The sequence below is a fragment of the Pseudophryne corroboree genome, chromosome 9 (assembly GCF_028390025.1).
Source record: "Pseudophryne corroboree isolate aPseCor3 chromosome 9, aPseCor3.hap2, whole genome shotgun sequence".
NCBI lineage: Eukaryota > Metazoa > Chordata > Amphibia > Anura > Myobatrachidae > Pseudophryne > Pseudophryne corroboree.
This window is the reverse complement of record NC_086452.1, coordinates 474704572-474722747: the sequence shown is the minus strand read 5'-3', so window position 1 is coordinate 474722747 and position 18176 is coordinate 474704572. Positions and strand designations below refer to the sequence as shown.

The 18176-nt window shown below is 51.1% G+C and overlaps 1 protein-coding gene across 1 annotated transcript in view; it reads left to right on the top strand.

Annotated features, from left to right (window-relative positions):
- GNAI2 (G protein subunit alpha i2) overlaps nucleotides 1-18176 on the top strand; it is a 143392-nt gene that overhangs the window by 102922 nt on the left and 22294 nt on the right. Inside the window, exons 4-5 of the mRNA XM_063941404.1 lie at nucleotides 8042-8202; nucleotides 13974-14102. Coding sequence (XP_063797474.1) covers nucleotides 8042-8202; nucleotides 13974-14102 — 290 coding nt within the window. The remainder of the gene's footprint in view (nucleotides 1-8041; nucleotides 8203-13973; nucleotides 14103-18176) is intronic.

Sequence of the window (18176 nt, the reverse complement as noted above, 5' to 3'; positions counted from 1 at the left end):
CCCTCTGTGTGTGCAGGATAACACAGCGGCTCTGTTCTCCTACAGTCACATATTACATGTCTCCCTCCCGTTATTCCCCGTTGCTGTGCTATGTCCCCTCTGCGTGTGCAGGATAACACGGCGGCTCTGTCCTCCTACAGTCACATATTACATGTCTCCCTCCCGTTATTCCCCGTTGCTGTGCTATGTCCCCTCTGTGTGTGCAGGATAACACGGCGGCTCTGTTCTCCTACAGTTACATATTACATGTCTCCCTCCCGTTATTCCCCGTTGCTGTGCTATGTCCCCTCTGTGTGTGCAGGATAACACGGCGGCTCTGTTCTCCTACAGTTACATATTACATGTCTCTCTCCCGTTATTCCCCGTTGCTGTGCTATGTCCCCTCTGTGTGCGCAGGATAACACGGCGGCTCTGTTCTCCTACAGTTACATATTACATGTCTCCCTCCCGTTATTCCCCGTTGCTGTGCTATGTCCCCTCTGTGTGTGCAGGATAACACGGCGGCTCTGTCCTCCTACAGTCACATATTACATGTCTCCCTCCCGTTATTCCCCGTTGCTGTGCTATGTCCCCTCTGTGTGTGCTGGATAACACGGCGTCTCTTTCCTCCTACAGTCGCATATTACATGTCTCCCTCCCGGTATTCCCCGTTGCTGTGCTATGTCCCCTCTGTGTTTGCAGGATAACACGGTTACTCTGTCCTCCTACAGTCACATATTACATGTCTCCCTCCCGTTATTCCCCGTTGTCGTGCTATGTCCCCTCTGTGTGTGCAGGATAACACGGCGGCTCTGTCCTCCTACAGTCACATATTACATGTCTCCCTCCCGTTATTCCCCGTTGCTGTGCTATGTCTCCTCCTGTGTGTGCAGGATAACACGGCGGCTCTGTCCTCCTACAGTCACATATTACATGTCTCCCTCCCGTTATTCCCCGTTGCTGTGCTATGTCCCCTCTGTGTTTGCAGGATAACACGGTTACTCTGTCCTCCTACAGTCACATATTACATGTCTCCCTCCCGTTATTCCCCGTTGTTGTGCTATGTCCCCTCTGTGTGTGCAGGATAACACGGCGGCTCTGTCCTCCTACAGTCACATATTACATGTCTCCCTCCCGTTATTCCCCGTTGCTGTGCTATGTCCCCTCTGTGTTTGCAGGATAACACGGCGGCTCTGTCCTCCTACAGTCACATTTCTCTAACGTCCTAGTGGATGCTGGGGACTCCGTAAGGACCATGGGGAATAGACGGGCTCTGCAGGAGACAGGGCACTTTAAGAAAGAATTAGGATACTGGTGTGCACTGGCTCCTCCCTCTATGTCCCTCCTCCAGACCTCCGTTTGAATCTGTGCCCGGACGAGCTGGGTGCACCTTAGTGAGCTCTCCTGAGCTTGCTAAAAAAGTATTTTTTGTTAGGATTTTTTATTTTCAGAGAGATCTGCTGGCAACAGACTCTCTGCTACGTGGGACTGAGGGGAGAGAAGCAGCCCTACTCACTAGAAGATAGGTCCTGCTTCTTAGGCTACTGGACACCATTAGCTCCAGAGGGATCGTACACAGGATCGCACCCTTGGTCGTCCGATCCCGGAGCCGCGCCACCGTCCCCCTCGCAGAGCCAGAAGACAGAAGCCGGTGTGAGAAGCAAGAAGACTTCGAAATCAGCTGCAGAAGACTCCTGTCTTCATATGAGGTAGCGCACAGCACTGCAGCTGTGCGCCATTGCTCCCACACTAAACCCACACACTCCGGTCACTGTAGGGTGCAGGGCGCAGGGGGGGGCGCCCTGGGCAGCAATTGGGAACCTCTTGGCAAAAAGCAGCATATATACAGTTGGGCACTGTATATATGCATGAGCCCCCGCCATTATTTTACACACAAAACGCGGGACAGAAGCACGCCGCTGAGGGGTCGGGGCGTCTTCCTCAGCACTCACCAGCGCCATTTTCTCTCCACAGCTCCGCTGAGAGGAAGCTCCCCAGGCTCTCCCCTGCAGAATCACGGTAGAAAGAGGGTAAAAAGAGGGGGGGGGCACATAAATTTGGCGCAAAAACAGTATATACAGCAGCTACTGGGTTAACACTAAGTTACTGTGTGATTCCTGGGTCATATAGCGCTGGGGTGTGTGCTGGCATACTCTCTTTCTGTCTCTCCAAAAGGCCTTGTGGGGGAACTGTCTTCAAATAGAGCATCACCTGTGTGTGTGGTGTGTCGGTACGCTTGTGTCGGCATGTTTAACGAGGAAGGCTATGTGGAAACAGAGCGGGTACAAATGAATGTGGGGACGGCGCCGACACCCGATTGGATGGATATGTGGAAGGTTTTAAATGATAATGTTAATTCCTTGCATAAAAGGTTGGATAAAGCTGAAGCCTTGGGACAGTCAGGGTCTCAACCCATGCCTGATCCTACAGCGCGGAGGCCGTCAGGGTCTCAGAAGCGCCCACTATCCCAAATTGTTCACACAGATATCGACACGGATTCTGACTCCAGTGTCGATGGCGATGATGCAAAGTTGCCGCCTTTAATGGCTAAAGCCATCCGCTACATGATTATAGCAATGAAAGATGTGTTACACATCACAGAGGAAACCCCAGTCCCTGACAAGAGGGTTTATATGTATGGGGAAAAAAGGCAAGAGGTGACCTTTCCCCCTTCACATGAGTTATGTGAAAAGGCTTGGGAATCTCCAGATAGGAAACTGCAGATTTCCAAACGGATGCTTATGGCGTATCCTTTCACGCCACTGGACAGGTTACGCTGGGAATCCTCCCCTAGGGTAGACAAAGCTTTAACACGCTTATCTAAGAAGGTGGCCCTGCCGTCACAGGATAAGGCCACCCTAAAAGATGCTGCGGATAGAAAGCAGGAGGGTATCCTGAAGTCCATTTATACATATTCAGGTACCCTACTAAGGCCGGCAATTGCGTCGGCCTGGATGTGTAGTGCTGTAGCAGCATGGACAGATACCTTATCTGAGGAATTTACCTTGGACAAGGATACTATAGTACTGACCCTGGGGCATATAAAAGACGCTGTCCTATATATGAGAGATGCCCAAAGAGACATTAGCCTACTGGGCTCTAGAATAAATGCAATGTCAATTTCTGCCAGAAGGGTCCTGTGGACTATGCAATGGACAGGCGATGCCGACTCAAAAAGGCACATGGAGGTTTTACCTTACAAGGGTGAGGAATTGTTTGGGGACGGTCTCTCGGACCTGGTCTCCACAGCTACGGCTGGAAAGTCAATTTTTTTGCCATATATTCCCTCACAACCTAAGAAAGCACCGTATTACCAAATGCAGTCCTTTCGATCACAAAGAGGCAAGAAAGTCCGAGGTGCGTCCTTTCTTGCCAGAGGCAAGGGTAGAGGAAAGAAGCTGCACAACACAGCTAGTTCCCAGGAACAGAAGTCCTCCCCGGCTTCCACTAAATCCACCGCATGATGCTGGGGCTCCACAGGCGGAGCCAGGCCCGGTGGGGGCGCATCTCCAAAATTTCAGCCACAAGTGGGTTCACTCACAGGTGGATCCCTGGGCTATAGAGATTGTGTCTCAGGGATACAAGCTGGAATTCGAAGAGATGCCCCCTCACCGTTACCTCAAAACGGCCCTGCCAGCTTCCCCCATAGAGAGGGAAATAGTGTTAGCTGCAATTCACAAATTGTATCTCCAGCAGGTGGTGGTAAAGGTTCCCCTCCTTAAACAGGGAAGGGGTTACTATTCGACAATGTTTGTGGTACCGAAACCGGACGGTTCGGTCAGACCCATATTGAATTTAAAATCCCTGAACATATACCTGAAAAGGTTCAAGTTCAAGATGGAATCGCTCAGAGCGGTCATCGCAAGCCTGGAGGAGGGGGATTTTATGGTGTCTCTGGACATAAAGGATGCTTACCTTCATGTCCCCATTTATCCACCTCATCAGGAGTACCTCAGATTTGTGGTACAGGATTGTCATTACCAATTCCAGACGTTGCCGTTTGGTCTGTCCACGGCACCGAGAATATTTACCAAGGTAATGGCAGAAATGATGGTGCTCCTGCGAAAGCAAGGAGTCCCAATTATCCCATACTTGGACAATCTCCTCAGAAAGGCGTGGTCCAGAGAGCAGTTGCCGATCAGCGTAGCACGCTCTCGGGATGTGTTACAACAGCACGGCTGGATTCTGAATATTCCAAAGTCGCAGCTGATTCCTACGACGCGTCTGCCCTTCCTGGGCATGATTCTGGACACGGACCAGAAGAAGGTTTTTCTCCCGACGGAGAAGGCTCAGGAACTCATGACACTGGTCAGAGACCTCTTAAAACCAAAACAGGTGTCTGTGCATCACTGCACGCGAGTCCTGGGAAAGATGGTGGAGTCATACGAGGCCATTCCCTTCGGCAGGTTCCATGCGAGGACCTTTCAATGGGATCTGTTGGACAAGTGGTCCGGATCGCATCTACAGATGCATCGGCTGATCACCCTATCCCCCAGGGCCAGGGTGTCTCTTCTGTGGTAGCTGCAGGGTGCTCACCTTCTCGAGGGCCGCAGATTCGGCATTCAGGACTAGGTCCTGGTGACCACGGATGCAAGCCTCCGAGGGTGGGGGGCAGTCACACAGGGAAGAAATTTCCAGGGTCTGTGGTCAAGTCAGGAAACTTGCCTTCACATCAATATCCTGGAACTAAGGGCCATATACAACGCCCTAAGTCGAGCGGAGACCCTGCTTCGCAACCAATCGGTGCTGATTCAATCAGACAACATCACCGCAGTGGCTCATGTAAACCGCCAAGGCGGCACAAGGAGCAGGGTGGCGATGGCGGAAGCCACCAGAATTCTTCGATGGGCGGAGAATCACGTACGAGCACTATCAGCAGTGTTCATTCCGGGAGTGGACAACTGGGAAGCAGACTTCCTCAGCAGGCACGACCTCCACCCGGGAGAGTGATGACTTCATCAGGAAGTCTTCACGCAGATTGCAAGGCGATGGGAACTGCCACAGGTGGACATGATGGCATCCCGCCTCAACAAAAAGCTACAGAGGTATTGCGCCAGGTCAAGAGACCCTCAGGCGATAGCTGTAGACGCACTAGTGACACCGTTGGTGTTCCAGTCGGTTTATGTGTTTCCTCCTCTTCCTCTCATACCCAAGTTGCTGAGAATCATAAGAAAAAGAGGAGTAAGAACAATACTCATTGTTCCGGATTGGCCAAGAAGGACTTGGTATCCAGAGCTGCAAGAAATGCTCACAGAGGACCCATGGCCTCTGCCTCTAAGACAGGATCTGTTGCAACAGGGGCCCTGTCTGTTCCAAGACTTACCGCGGCTGCGTTTGACGGCATGGCGGTTGAACGCCGGATCCTAGCAGAAAAAGGCATTCCGGATGAGGTTATTCCTACGCTGATAAAGGCTAGGAAGGACGTGACGGCTCAACATTATCACCGTATATGGCGAAAATATGTTGCTTGGTGTGAGGCCAGGAATACCCTTACAGAGGAATTCCAGCTGGGCCGTTTCCTTCACTTCCTACAGTCGGGAGTGACTTTGGGCCTAAAATTGGGGTCCATTAAGGTCCAGATATCGGCCCTATCCATTTTCTTTCAAAAAGAACTGGCTTCTCTTCCTGAAGTTCAGACGTTTGTAAAGGGAGTGCTGCATATTCAGCCCCCGTTTGTGCCTCCAGTGGCACCTTGGGATCTTAACGTGGTGTTGAGTTTCCTGAAATCACACTGGTTTGAGCCACTTAAAACCGTGGAGTTAAAATATCTCACGTGGAAGGTGGTCATGCTATTAGCCTTGGCTTCGGCTAGGCGTGTGTCAGAATTGGCGGCTTTGTCACATAAAAGCCCCTATCTGGTTTTCCATATGGACAGGGCAGAATTGCGGACTCGTCCGCAATTTCTGCCAACAGTGGTGTCATCTTTTCATATGAACCAACCTATTGTGGTGCCTGTGGCTACTACTGACTTGGAGGATTCCGAATCATTGGATGTGGTCAGGGCTTTGAAGGTTTATGTAGCCAGAACGGCTAGAGTCCGGAAAACTGAGTCACTGTTTATCCTGTATGCATCCAACAAGCTGGGTGCTCCTGCTTCAAAGCAAACTATTGCTCGCTGGATCTGTAACACGATTCAGCAGGCTCATTCTGCGGCTGGATTGCCGCTTCCAAAATCAGTAAGAGCCCACTCCACAAGGAAGGTGGGCTCTTCTTGGGCGGCTGCCCGAGGGGTCTCGGCATTACAGCTTTGCCGAGCGGCTACTTGGTCAGGTTCAAACACTTGCAAAGTTCTACAAGTTTGATACCCTGGCTGAGGAGGACCTAGAGTTTGCTCATTCGGTGCTGCAGAGTCATCCGCATTCTCCCGCCCGTTTGGGAGCTTTGGTATAATCCCCATGGTCCTTACGGAGTCCCCAGCATCCACTATGACGTTAGAGTTTCCAGTAAATCTATTTCTCGTAGTCCGTAGTGGATGCTGGGCGCCCGTCCCAAGTGCGGACTTCTTCTGCAATACTTGTATATAGTTATTGCTTAAATAAGGTTTATGTTATGGTTGCATCATGGTTATCTGATGCTCTGTTGTTGTTCATACTGTTAACTGGGTAAGTTTATCACGAGTTATACGGTGTGATTGGTGTGGCTGGTATGAGTCTTACCCTGGATTCCAAAATCCTTTCCTTGTACTGTCAGCTCTTCCGGGCACAGTTTCCTTTACTGAGGTCTGGAGGAGGGACATAGAGGGAGGAGCCAGTGCACACCAGTATCCTAATTCTTTCTTAAAGTGCCCTGTCTCCTGCGGAGCCAGTCTATTCCCCATGGTCCTTACGGAGTCCCCAGCATCCACTACGGACTACGAGAAATAGATTTACCGGTAAGTAAAATCTTATTATTACATGTCTCCCTCCCGTTATTCCCCGTTGTTGTGCTATGTCTCCTCTGTGTTTGCAGGATAACACGGCGGCTCTGTCCTACAGTCACATATTACATGTCTCCCTCCCGTTATTCCCCGTTGCTGTGCTATGTCTCCTCTGTGTGCAGGATAACACGGCGGCTCTGTCCTCCTACAGTCACATATTACATGTCTCCCTCCCGTTATTCCCCGTTGCTGTGCTATGTCTCCTCTGTGTGTGCAGGATAACACGGCGGCTCTGTCCTCCTACAGTCACATATTACATGTCTCCCTCACGTTATTCCCCGTTGTTGTGCTATGTCCCCTCTGTGTGTGCAGGATAACACGGCGGCTCTGTCCTCCTACAGTCACATATTACATGTCTCCCTCCCGTTATTCCCTGTTGTTGTGCTATGTCCCCTCTGTGTGTGCAGGATAACACGGCGGCTCTGTCCTACAGTCACATATTACATGTCTCTCTCTCGTTATTCCCCGTTGTTGTGCTATGTCCTCTCTGTGTGTGCAGGATAACACGGCGGCTCTGTCCTCTTACAGTCGCATATTACATGTCTCCCTCCCGTTATTTCCCGTTGTTGTGCTATGTCCCCTCTGTGTGTGCAGGATAACACGGCGGCTCTGTCCTCCTACAGTCACATATTACATGTCTCCCTCCCGTTATTCCCCGTTGCTGTGCTATGTCCCCTGTGTGTGTGCTGGATAACACGGCGGCTCTGTCCTCCTACAGTCACATATTACATGCCTCCCTCCCGTTATTCCCCGTTGTTGTGCTATGTTTCCTCTGTGTGTGCAGGATAACATGGCGGCTCTGTCCTCCTACAGTCACATATTACATGCCTCCCTCCCGTTATTCCCCGTTGTTGTGCTATGTTTCCTCTGTGTGTGCAGGATAACATGGCGGCTCTGTCCTCCTACAGTCACATATTACATGTCTCTCTCCCGTTATTCCCCGTTGTTGTGCTATGTTTCCTCTGTGTGTGCAGGATAACACGGCGGCTCTGTCCTCCTACAGTCACATATTATATGTCTCCCTCCCGTTATTCCCCGTTGTTGTGCTATGTCTCCTCTGTGTGTGCAGGATAACACGCCGGCTCTGTCCTCCTACAGTCACATATTACATGTCTCTCTCCCGTTATGTCCCCTCTGTGTTCGCAGGATGACGCGCGGCAGCTCTTCGCACTGTCGTGTACGGCAGAGGAGCAGGGAATACTGCCGGATGATCTGGCCGGGGTCATTCGCCGGCTGTGGGCGGACCAGGGGGTACAGGCATGTTTCAACCGTTCCCGGGAATACCAGCTCAATGACTCTGCTGCCTAGTAAGTGTCGCTGCTATACTACATCTGACGCCCAGGAGGATACTTGTGTCATATTCTATTACTGCATAATGTGTTGTCACTGGGAATAGAATTATAAGTTTTGTCTCCAGAGAATAGTAATCTATTCTACATTACTCATTAACATAGGAACACATTGGGTCACCCACTGTATTGTGATCTATAATCCCAAAGACCCGTGCTATGCCAAACGGCGGGATCCTATGGCGCACAGTTGGCTGTATGGTGTGATGCAGTCCGCTGCGTGACACGCTGCAATCTGTGTGCCCGTACGTGCCGGGAAATACAGGAAAAGAGGAGAGGGGACTGGAAGCACGTCACACACCCCGTTACGGCAGTATAGTAGTAAGGAATACGCCAGCATGCTGGGACTTGTGGTTCAGATGGTTGAGTGCATGGGTAGATGAGCTGCTGCTTTCCAGCAGGGAAATAGGTCTATGATTATCTATGAAGAATTAAATGACGTTCTAAAACAGTTTGGTAAGAGAATTGGGATATATTTAGCTTGTGTGCAGGTGATAAGCGTATGGGGGGGGGGGGGGGGGTATAAGATACCTATTTGCATGTAACACACTCCTGGATGCAAATAAGCAGAGGGAGCTCTGTGTGTTCTAGTATGTGAGGCGTTAACACTATCCTGTCTGAGACACCCGGGTTACACTGCTGGAGGCATTAACACTATCCTGCCTGAGACACCCGGGTTACACTGCTGGAGGCATTAACACTATCCTACCTGAGACACCCGGGTTACACTGCTGGAGGCATTAACACTATCCTGCCTGAGACACCCGGGTTACACTGCTGGAGGCATTAACACTATCCTGCCTGAGACACCCGGGTTACACTGCTGGAGGCATTAACACTATCCTACCTGAGACACCCGGGTTACACTGCTGGAGGCATTAACACTATCCTACCTGAGCCACCGGGGTTACACTGCTGGAGGCATTAACACTATCCTGCCTGAGACACCCGGGTTACACTGCTGGAGGCGTTAACACTATCCTGCCTGAGACACCCGGGTTACACTGCTGGAGGCATTAACACTATCCTGCCTGAGACACCCGGGTTACACTGCTGGAGGCGTTAACACTATCCTGCCTGAGACACCCGGGTTACACTGCTGGAGGCATTAACACTATCCTGCCTGAGACACCCGGGTTACACTGCTGGAGGCATTAACACTATCCTGCCTGAGACACCCAGGTTACACTGCTGGAGGCATTAACACTATCCTGCCTGAGACACCCGGGTTACACTGCTGGAGGCATTAACACTATCCTGTCTGAGATGCCCGGGTTACCCTGCTGGAGGCATTAACACTATCCTGCCTGAGACGCCCGGGTTACCCTGCTGGAGGCATTAACACTATCCTGCCTGAGATGCCCGGGTTACACTGCTGGAGGCATTAACACTACCCTGCCTGAGACACCCGGGTTACACTGCTGGAGGCATTAACACTATCCTGCCTGAGACACCCAGGTTACACTGCTGGAGGCATTAACACTATCCTGCCTGAGACGCCCGGGTTACCCTGCTGGAGGCATTATCACTATCCTGCCTGAGACGCCCGGGTTACCCTGCTGGAGGCATTAACACTATCCTGCCTGAGAGACCCGGGTTACACTGCTGAAGGCATTAACACTATCCTGCCTGAGACGCCCGGGTTACACTGCTGGAGGCATTAACACTATCCTGCCTGAGACGCCCGGGTTACCCTGCTGGATTCATTATCACTATCCTGCCTGAGACACCCAGGTTACACTGCTGGAGGCATTAACACTATCCTGCCTGAGACGCCCGGGTTACCCTGCTGGAGGCATTAACACTATCCTGCCTGAGAGACCCGGGTTACACTGCTGGAGGCATTAACACTACCCTGCCTGAGACACCCGGGTTACCCTGCTGGAGGCATTAACACTATCCTGCCTGAGACACCCGGGTTACACTGCTGGAGGCATTATCACTATCCTGCCTGAGACGCCCGGGTTACACTGCTGAAGGCATTAACACTATCCTGCCTGAGACACCCAGGTTACACTGCTGGAGGCATTAACACTATCCTGCCTGAGACACCCAGGTTACACGGCTGGAGGCATTAACACTATCCTGCCTGAGACACCCAGGTTACACTGCTGGAGGCATTAACACTATCCTGCCTGAGACGCCCGGGTTACCCTGCTGGAGGCATTAACACTATCCTACCTGAGACGCCCGGGTTACACTGCTGGAGGCATTAACACTATCCTGCCTGAGACACCAGGGTTACACTGCTGGAGGCATTAACACTATCCTGCCTGAGAGACCCGGGTTACACTGCTGGAGGCATTAACACTATCCTGCTTGAGACACCCGGGTTACACTGCTGGAGGCATTAACACTATCCTGCCTGAGGCGCCCGGGTTACACTGCTGGAGGCATTAACACTATCCTGCCTGAGACGCCCGGGTTACACTGCTGGAGGCGTTAACACTATCCTGCCTGAGACGCCCGGGTTACACTGCTGGAGGCATTAACACTATCCTACCTGAGGCGCCCGGGTTACACTGCTGGAGGCATTAACACTATCCTGCCTGAGAGACCCGGGTTACACTGCTGGAGGCATTAACACTATCCTGCCTGAGACGCCCGGGTTACAGTGCGTCACTGATTTAGGCCTCCAGACTGCCCCTTTGCAGTAACACAGAGCACTTACCAGACCACTAAACCTTGGGATGTGAGTGATAGAGAAGGTGGTTGCCCAGACAATACCCCACTCCTGCATTATGCCATTATGTGCCAGTGGGGGCTGATGGGTAAGCGCACACTGTGGTGAGCTGGCAGACTGCTGACCTATTCCTGCCTGCCAGCTGCAGAGCGGGGGAGGGGGGTTCACCTGGCTAAATGGAATGCACTTCTTATACGTTTGCTGCAGTCATCATTTGTCTCCAGCAAAGGAGTGGTTAATGGGAGCTGAAAAAATATGCAAATGTGCCTTTGCATGATGATCTGTGTTCTGAGAGATCCGTGTAGGGGACCCTCCCGTGTGTCCTGGCTACGGAGTGTTCCAAAACAGACTAAAATAACAATATGCAAAGTGCAGCTTTCCCCCCCGGTGGGGGTAGATTCCGGCCTCTGTCCTCGCCCTATGTCCCACACACTGAGAATACTGTATAGGGGGGCTGACCAAACCAGTCCTCCAGATCTACCAACAGGTCACGTTTTCCAGACCACCTAGCTGGTGCACAGGTGTAGTCATTACTAATTATGATGTGCTGCATTCATTCCTCACCGATAGAGGCCTGGAAAACGTGACCTGTTGTTAGATCTGAAGAACCTGTGTGGCCAGCCCTGGTGTACAGGATGACAGCCGCTTGGCTTGCTCATTACGCCGTATTTCCCACGTTCTTTCAGGCGCGCTTTCCGGGTCCCTATGCCGCCATTCCTGGATTTACCTGACCGCACGTGTATTAGCCACTTCCTAATCCAGTATAAAGTCAGACTCCAGTTCTGCACAGCAGGATAGTGACGCAGTATGTGCTAGTGACAGACCTACCCAGCTCGTTACCAGTGGACGGTGAGCTCCTCAGGCCCCCGTCTGGGTCACTTCTGGCATCGGAGGATGGTTGCCTGCAGAGCGGGATGTGAATCATCTCTCTCATCTGCCAACCATCAGGGAGATTATCAGACCATACACGTGGCCCAACATTGGCTGCAGTATCATGCCATATGTGTCTTGCATTAACGCAATAAAGACGATATTGGACAACTTGTTTTAATGCCAAAGCAAAGCATGTCAGTATAAATTGTGTGTTATTCACTTCTCTTATCTCTGCGCAGTCAAGCCCAAAACCGCTCTGCGGAAACTTCCGCCAGCACTGGTAACAGTCCCGGCTTCTTGTGCTGGGGGTGATACGCATATGAACATTAAACAATAGTCTCTTATGGGTTATTGATGCCAAAAGTAGTAGATGGCAATTATTGAGGATCATCTCCTGTAATAGTTGGTTATCACAAAGCCCTTTCACTGCCACCGTCAAGAACACAAGGTGACTTGTAATGAAAACGATACATACACACACACATGTATATAATTTATGTGCAAGTTCCATAAAAACTGTAAAGCTGGGCACACACTAGAATGATGTAATAAACGACTGAACGATCCTTTGTTCTGTCCTTTATTACAATGCACCGGGTGGCATGCGATATCTTCCGATTTAGCCTTATAGCGCGGCTGACCAGAAAAGATTGCATGTGGGACTTGTAGGAACGCACAATCGGCATACACACTGCCCGATATTGTGTTCCAATTTGTCCGGAAACTACATAATGTGCCGATATCTGCCAGGTGTGTACCCACCCTAAGTAAATCGTGTGCCCATTGGGTCACTATTGCAGCCAGTTAAATACAGTGGGGTTTGGATGATTGATCCCTATGCCATGCCACAGCTGGTAATGAAATGAGGAGAACATGACGTGTCGGACAGTGCAAGTACTGCGGGATGTTACTAGGAGATCATCCAGGTGAGAAAAGGACTTTGCACTAGTTTCAATGTAAAACTTCTCTTTCCAGGTGTTACATAACTAATGTGCCTGTTGATAGTGTCTCTTGCGTTTGTAAAATGAATCACCTGCGTTAGATTGCAAATATTGTTCCATGTGTAAGTAAGAAGCGCAGTCGCCCTCCGCCTGTACGCCCTGTCAGCATCACTGGCTCTTTCTGCTCCCTCTTGGTGGTTTAGGAGAAGATGAATTGATGGAATTGCAGCCGATGTCCTTAGAGTCTCGTTTGCAGCTTCTCCCTATGGGGTTATCGTGCTAAATAATGACGTAGGGTCTGTATAGCTCTGTCAGCAGCTGCATAAGTGCTTCATTAGAGCTCTTAACGAGGTCAAATCAATATTAATTAGCAGGGTGGTAAGTGAAGGCCCCCCCTGGGGTTTATTGTTCTGAAGCATTTTCCTCCCCATTGAGACACCTGGCAGGTTGAGACCTGATATGGCCAAGGGAACACAGACTGGTTACAATCAGCGCTTATACGAGAACTAAGAACTAGCTCCATGTATTTCACTTGTGTGTTCTGAAAATGAATATACTCTCCGGCCGGTAACTGTCCTCTGGCGATAGGGTGCCAGTGTCCCGTCTCCGGCCGGTAACTGTCCTCTGGCGATAGGGTGCCAGTGTCCCGTCTCCGGCCGGTAACTGTCCTCTGGCGATAGGGTGCCAGTGTCCCGTCTCCGGACGGTAACTGTCCTCTGGCGATAGGGTGCCAGTGTCCCGTCTCCGGACGGTAACTGTCCTCTGGCGATAGGGTGCCAGTGTCCCGTCTCCGGACGGTAACTGTCCTCTGGCGATAGGGTGCCAGTGTCCCGTCTCCGGACGGTAACTGTCCTCTGGCGATAGGGTGCCAGTGTCCCGTCTCCGGACGGTAACTGTCCTCTGGCGATAGGGTGCCAGTGTCCCGTCTCCGGACGGTAACTGTCCTCTGGCGATAGGGTGCCAGTGTCCCGTCTCCGGCCGGTAACTGTCCTCTGGCGATAGGGTGCCAGTGTCCCGTCTCCGGCCGGTAACTGTCCTCTGGCGATAGGGTGCCAGTGTCCCGTCTCCGGCCGGTAACTGTCCTCTGGCGATAGGGTGCCAGTGTCCCGTCTCCGGCCGGTAACTGTCCTCTGGCGATAGGGTGCCAGTGTCCCGTCTCCGGCCGGTAACTGTCCTCTGGCGTTGTACGCAGGGTGCCAGTGTCCCGGTATAATGGATGTTTCTCTCCACAGTTACCTGAATGATTTGGAGCGGATCGCCCGGTCGGACTACGTACCCACACAGCAGGATGTTCTGAGGACGAGGGTGAAAACAACAGGAATTGTGGAAACACACTTCACTTTCAAAGACCTCCACTTTAAGTGCGTATGATCAGACCTGGTGCTCTGTGTATTATATGACATTACAGTACCCATCACAGCCCCCCAGTAATACGGTCATGCCCCCCCCCCCCTCCCCCCATTGCGAATTATCAGGCAGTACCTGTGTACCTGGTGCTCTGTATACTATGTAGCATTATACAGTACCCATCACGGCTCCCTAGTAACACTGCCACCCCCCTCCCCCCGTACATGTTATCAGACAGTACCTGTGTACCTGATTCCTGAATACTATAGAACATAATATAGCACCCAGCAACCCCACCCGCGCACACGCACACACTGTTACTGTCATGTCACCACGAAGAATGTATAATCAGGCAGTACCTGTGTACCCGGTGCTTTGCATACTATATAGCATTATACAGGACCCGACAAAGCCTCAGCCCTCATGCAGCCCCACCACCTGCAATGATGTACCTATAGATCACTCCGCCAGGTGTTACATTGTGACTGTGACACAAGTAATAGGCCCTGTACTGAATGGTAAGCTCTGCAGGCTCTTTCATACACACAGCAGCTAGATAATAAGATTTTACTCACCGGTAATTCTATTTCTCGTAGTCCGTAGTGGATGCTGGGAACTCCGTAAGGACCATGGGGAATAGCGGGCTCCGAAGGAGGCTGGGCACTCTAGAAAGATTTATGACTACCTGGTGTGCACTGGCTCCTCCCACTATGACCCTCCTCCAAGCCTCAGTTAGGACACTGTGCCCGGACGAGCAGACATAATAAGGAAGGATTTAGAATCCCGGGTAAGACTCTTACCAGCCACACCAATCACACCGTACAACTCGTGATACTATATCCAGTTTGACAGTATGAAAACAACTGAGCCTCTCAACAGATGGCTCAACAATAACCCTTTAGTTAACAATAACTATTTACAAGTATTGCAGACAATCCGCACTTGGGATGGGCGCCCAGCATCCACTACGGACTACGAGAAATAGAATTACCGGTGAGTAAATTCTTATTTTCTCTAACGTCCTAGTGGATGCTGGGAACTCCGTAAGGACCATGGGGATTATACCAAAGCTCCCAAACGGGCGGGAGAGTGCGGATGACTCTGTAGCACCGAATGAGAGAACTCCAGGTCCTCCTCAGCCAGGGTATCAAATTTGTAGAATTTTGCAAACGTGTTCTCCCCTGACCAAGTAGCTGCTCGGCAAAGTTGTAATGCCGAGACCCCTCGGGCAGCCGCCCAAGATGAGCCCACCTTCCTTGTGGAATGGGCTTTTACAGATTTTGGCTGTGGTATGCCTGCCACAGAACGTGCAAGCTGAATTGTACTACAAATCCAGCGAGCAATAGACTGCTTAGAAGCAGGAGCACCCAGCTTGTTGGGTGCATACAGGATAAACAGCGAGTCAGAGTTTCTGACTCCAGCCGTCCTGGAAACATATATTTTCAGGGCCCTGACAACGTCCAGCAACTTGGAGTCCTCCAATTCACTAGTAGCCGCCGGCACCACAATAGGCTGGTTCAGGTGAAACGCTGACACCACCTTAGGAAGAAATTGGGGACGAGTCCTCAATTCTGCCCTATCCATATGGAAAATCAGATAAGGGCTTTTACATGATAAAGCCGCCAATTCTGACATTCGCCTGGCTGAAGCCAAGGCCAATAACATGACCACTTTCCACGTGAGATATTTTAGATCCACGGTTTTTAGTGGCTCAAACCAATGTGATTTTAAGAAAAGTCAACACCACGTTGAGATCCCAAGGTGCCACAGGGGGCACAAACGGGGGCTGAATATGCAGCACTCCTTTCACAATGCCTGAACTTCAGGTACTGAAGCTAATTCTTTTTGAAAGAAAATCGACAGAGCCGAGATCTGTACTTTAATGGAGCCTAGACTTAGGCCCATATTCACTCCTGCTTGCAGGAAATGTAGAAATCGACCTAGTGGAAATTCCTCTGTTGGGGCCTTTTTGGCCTCGCACCATGCAACATATTTCCGCCACATGCTGTGATAATGCTTTGCCGTAACATCTTTCCTGGCTTTAATAAGCGCAGGAATGACTTCTTCCGGAATACCCTTTTCCTTCAGGATCCGGCGCTCAATCGCCATGCCGTCAAACGCAGCCGCGGTAAGCCTTGGAACAGACAGGGCCCCTGCTGAAGCAGGTCCTATCTGAGCGGCAGAGGCCATGGGTCCTCTGATATCATTTCCTGAAGTTCCGGGTACCAAGCCCTTCTTGGCCAATCCGGAACCACGAGTATCGTTCTTACTCCTCGCCATCTTATTATTCTCAGTACCTTTGGTATGAGAGGCAGAGTAGGGAACACATAAACCGACTGGTACACCCACGGTGTCACTAGAGCGTCCACAGCTATCGCCTGAGGGTCCCTTGACCTGGTGCAATATCTCTTTAGCTTTTTGTTGAGGCGGGACGCCATCATGTCCACCTGTGGCCTTTCCCAACGGTTTACCAACAGCAGGAAGACTTCTGGATGAAGTCCCCACTCTCCCGGGTGTAGGTCGTGTCTGCTGAGGAAGTCTGCTTCCCAGTTGTCCACTCCCGGAATGAACACTGCTGACAGTGCTAGTACGTGATTTTCCGCCCATCGGAGAATCCTTGTGGCTTCTGCCATTGCCATCCTGCTTCTTGTGCCGCCCTGTCGGGTCACATGGGCGACTGCCGTGATGTTGTCTGACTGTATCAGTACCGGCTGGTTTTGAAGCAGGGGTCTTGCCTGACTTAGGGCATTGTAAATGGCCCTCAGTTCCAGAATTTATATGTAGGGAAGTCTCCTGACTTGACCATAGGCCCTGGAAGTTTCTTCCCTGTGTGACTGCTCCCCAGCCTTGAAGGCTGGCATCCGTGGTCACCAGGACCCAGTCCTGTATGCCGAAACTGCGGCCCTCTAGAAGATGAGCACCCTGCATCCACCACAGTAGAGACACCCTGGTCCTTGGAGACAGGGTTATCATTTGATGCATTTGAAGATGCGATCCCGACCACTTATCTAAGAGGTCTCACGGGAAGGTCCTCGCATGGAACCTGCCGAATGGAATTGCTTCGTATGAAGCCACCATTTTTCCCAGGACTCGTGTGCAACGATGCACCGATACCCTTTTTGGTTTTAGGAGGTCTCTGACTAGAGATGACAGCTCCTTGGCTTTCTCCTGCGGGAGAAACACTTTTTTCTGTTCTGTGTCCAAAATCATCCCCAGGAACAGTAAGCGAGTGGAAGGAACCAGCTGTGACTTTGGAATGTTCAGAATCCAGCCATGCTGTTGTAGCACCTCCTGAGATAGTGCTACTCCGACCAGTAACTGCTCCCTGGACCTTGCCTTTATAAGGAGATCATCCAAGTATGGGATAGATAAAAACTCCCTTTTTTTTTTTTTTTTTTTTTTTTTGAAGGAGTATCCTCATTTCTGCCATTACCTTGGTAAACACCCTCGGTGCCGTGGACAGTCCAAACGGTAGTGTCTGGAATTGGTAATGGCAATCCTGTACCACAATCTGAGGTACTCCTGGTGAGGAAGGTAAATAGGGACATGCAGGTAAGCATCCTTGATGTCCAGGGATACCATGTAATCCCCCTCGTCCAGGCTTGCAATAACCGCCCTGAGCGATTCCATCTTGAACTTTGTTATGTAAGTGTTCAAGGATTTCCATTTTAAATTGGGTCTCACCGAACCGGCTGGTTTCGGTACCACAAACAGTGTGGAATAGTAACCCCGTCCTTGTTGAAGTAGGGGCACCTTGACTATCACCTGCTGGGAATACAGCTTGTGAATTGCCTCTAGCACAGCCTCCCTGCCTGAGGGAGTAGTCGGCAAGGCAGATTTGAGTAAACGGCGGGGGGGAGACGCCTCGACTTCCGGCTTGTACCCCTGAGATACTACTTGAAGGATCCAGGGATCCACCTGTGAGCGAGCCCACTGATCGCTGAAATTTTTGAGGCGGCCCCCCACCGTACCTGGCTACGCCTGTGGAGCCCCCGCGTCATGCGGTGGACTCAGAGGAAGCAGGGGAAGAATTTTGATTCTGGGGACTGGCTGCTGGTGCAGCTTTTTCCCTCTTCCCTCGTTTGACC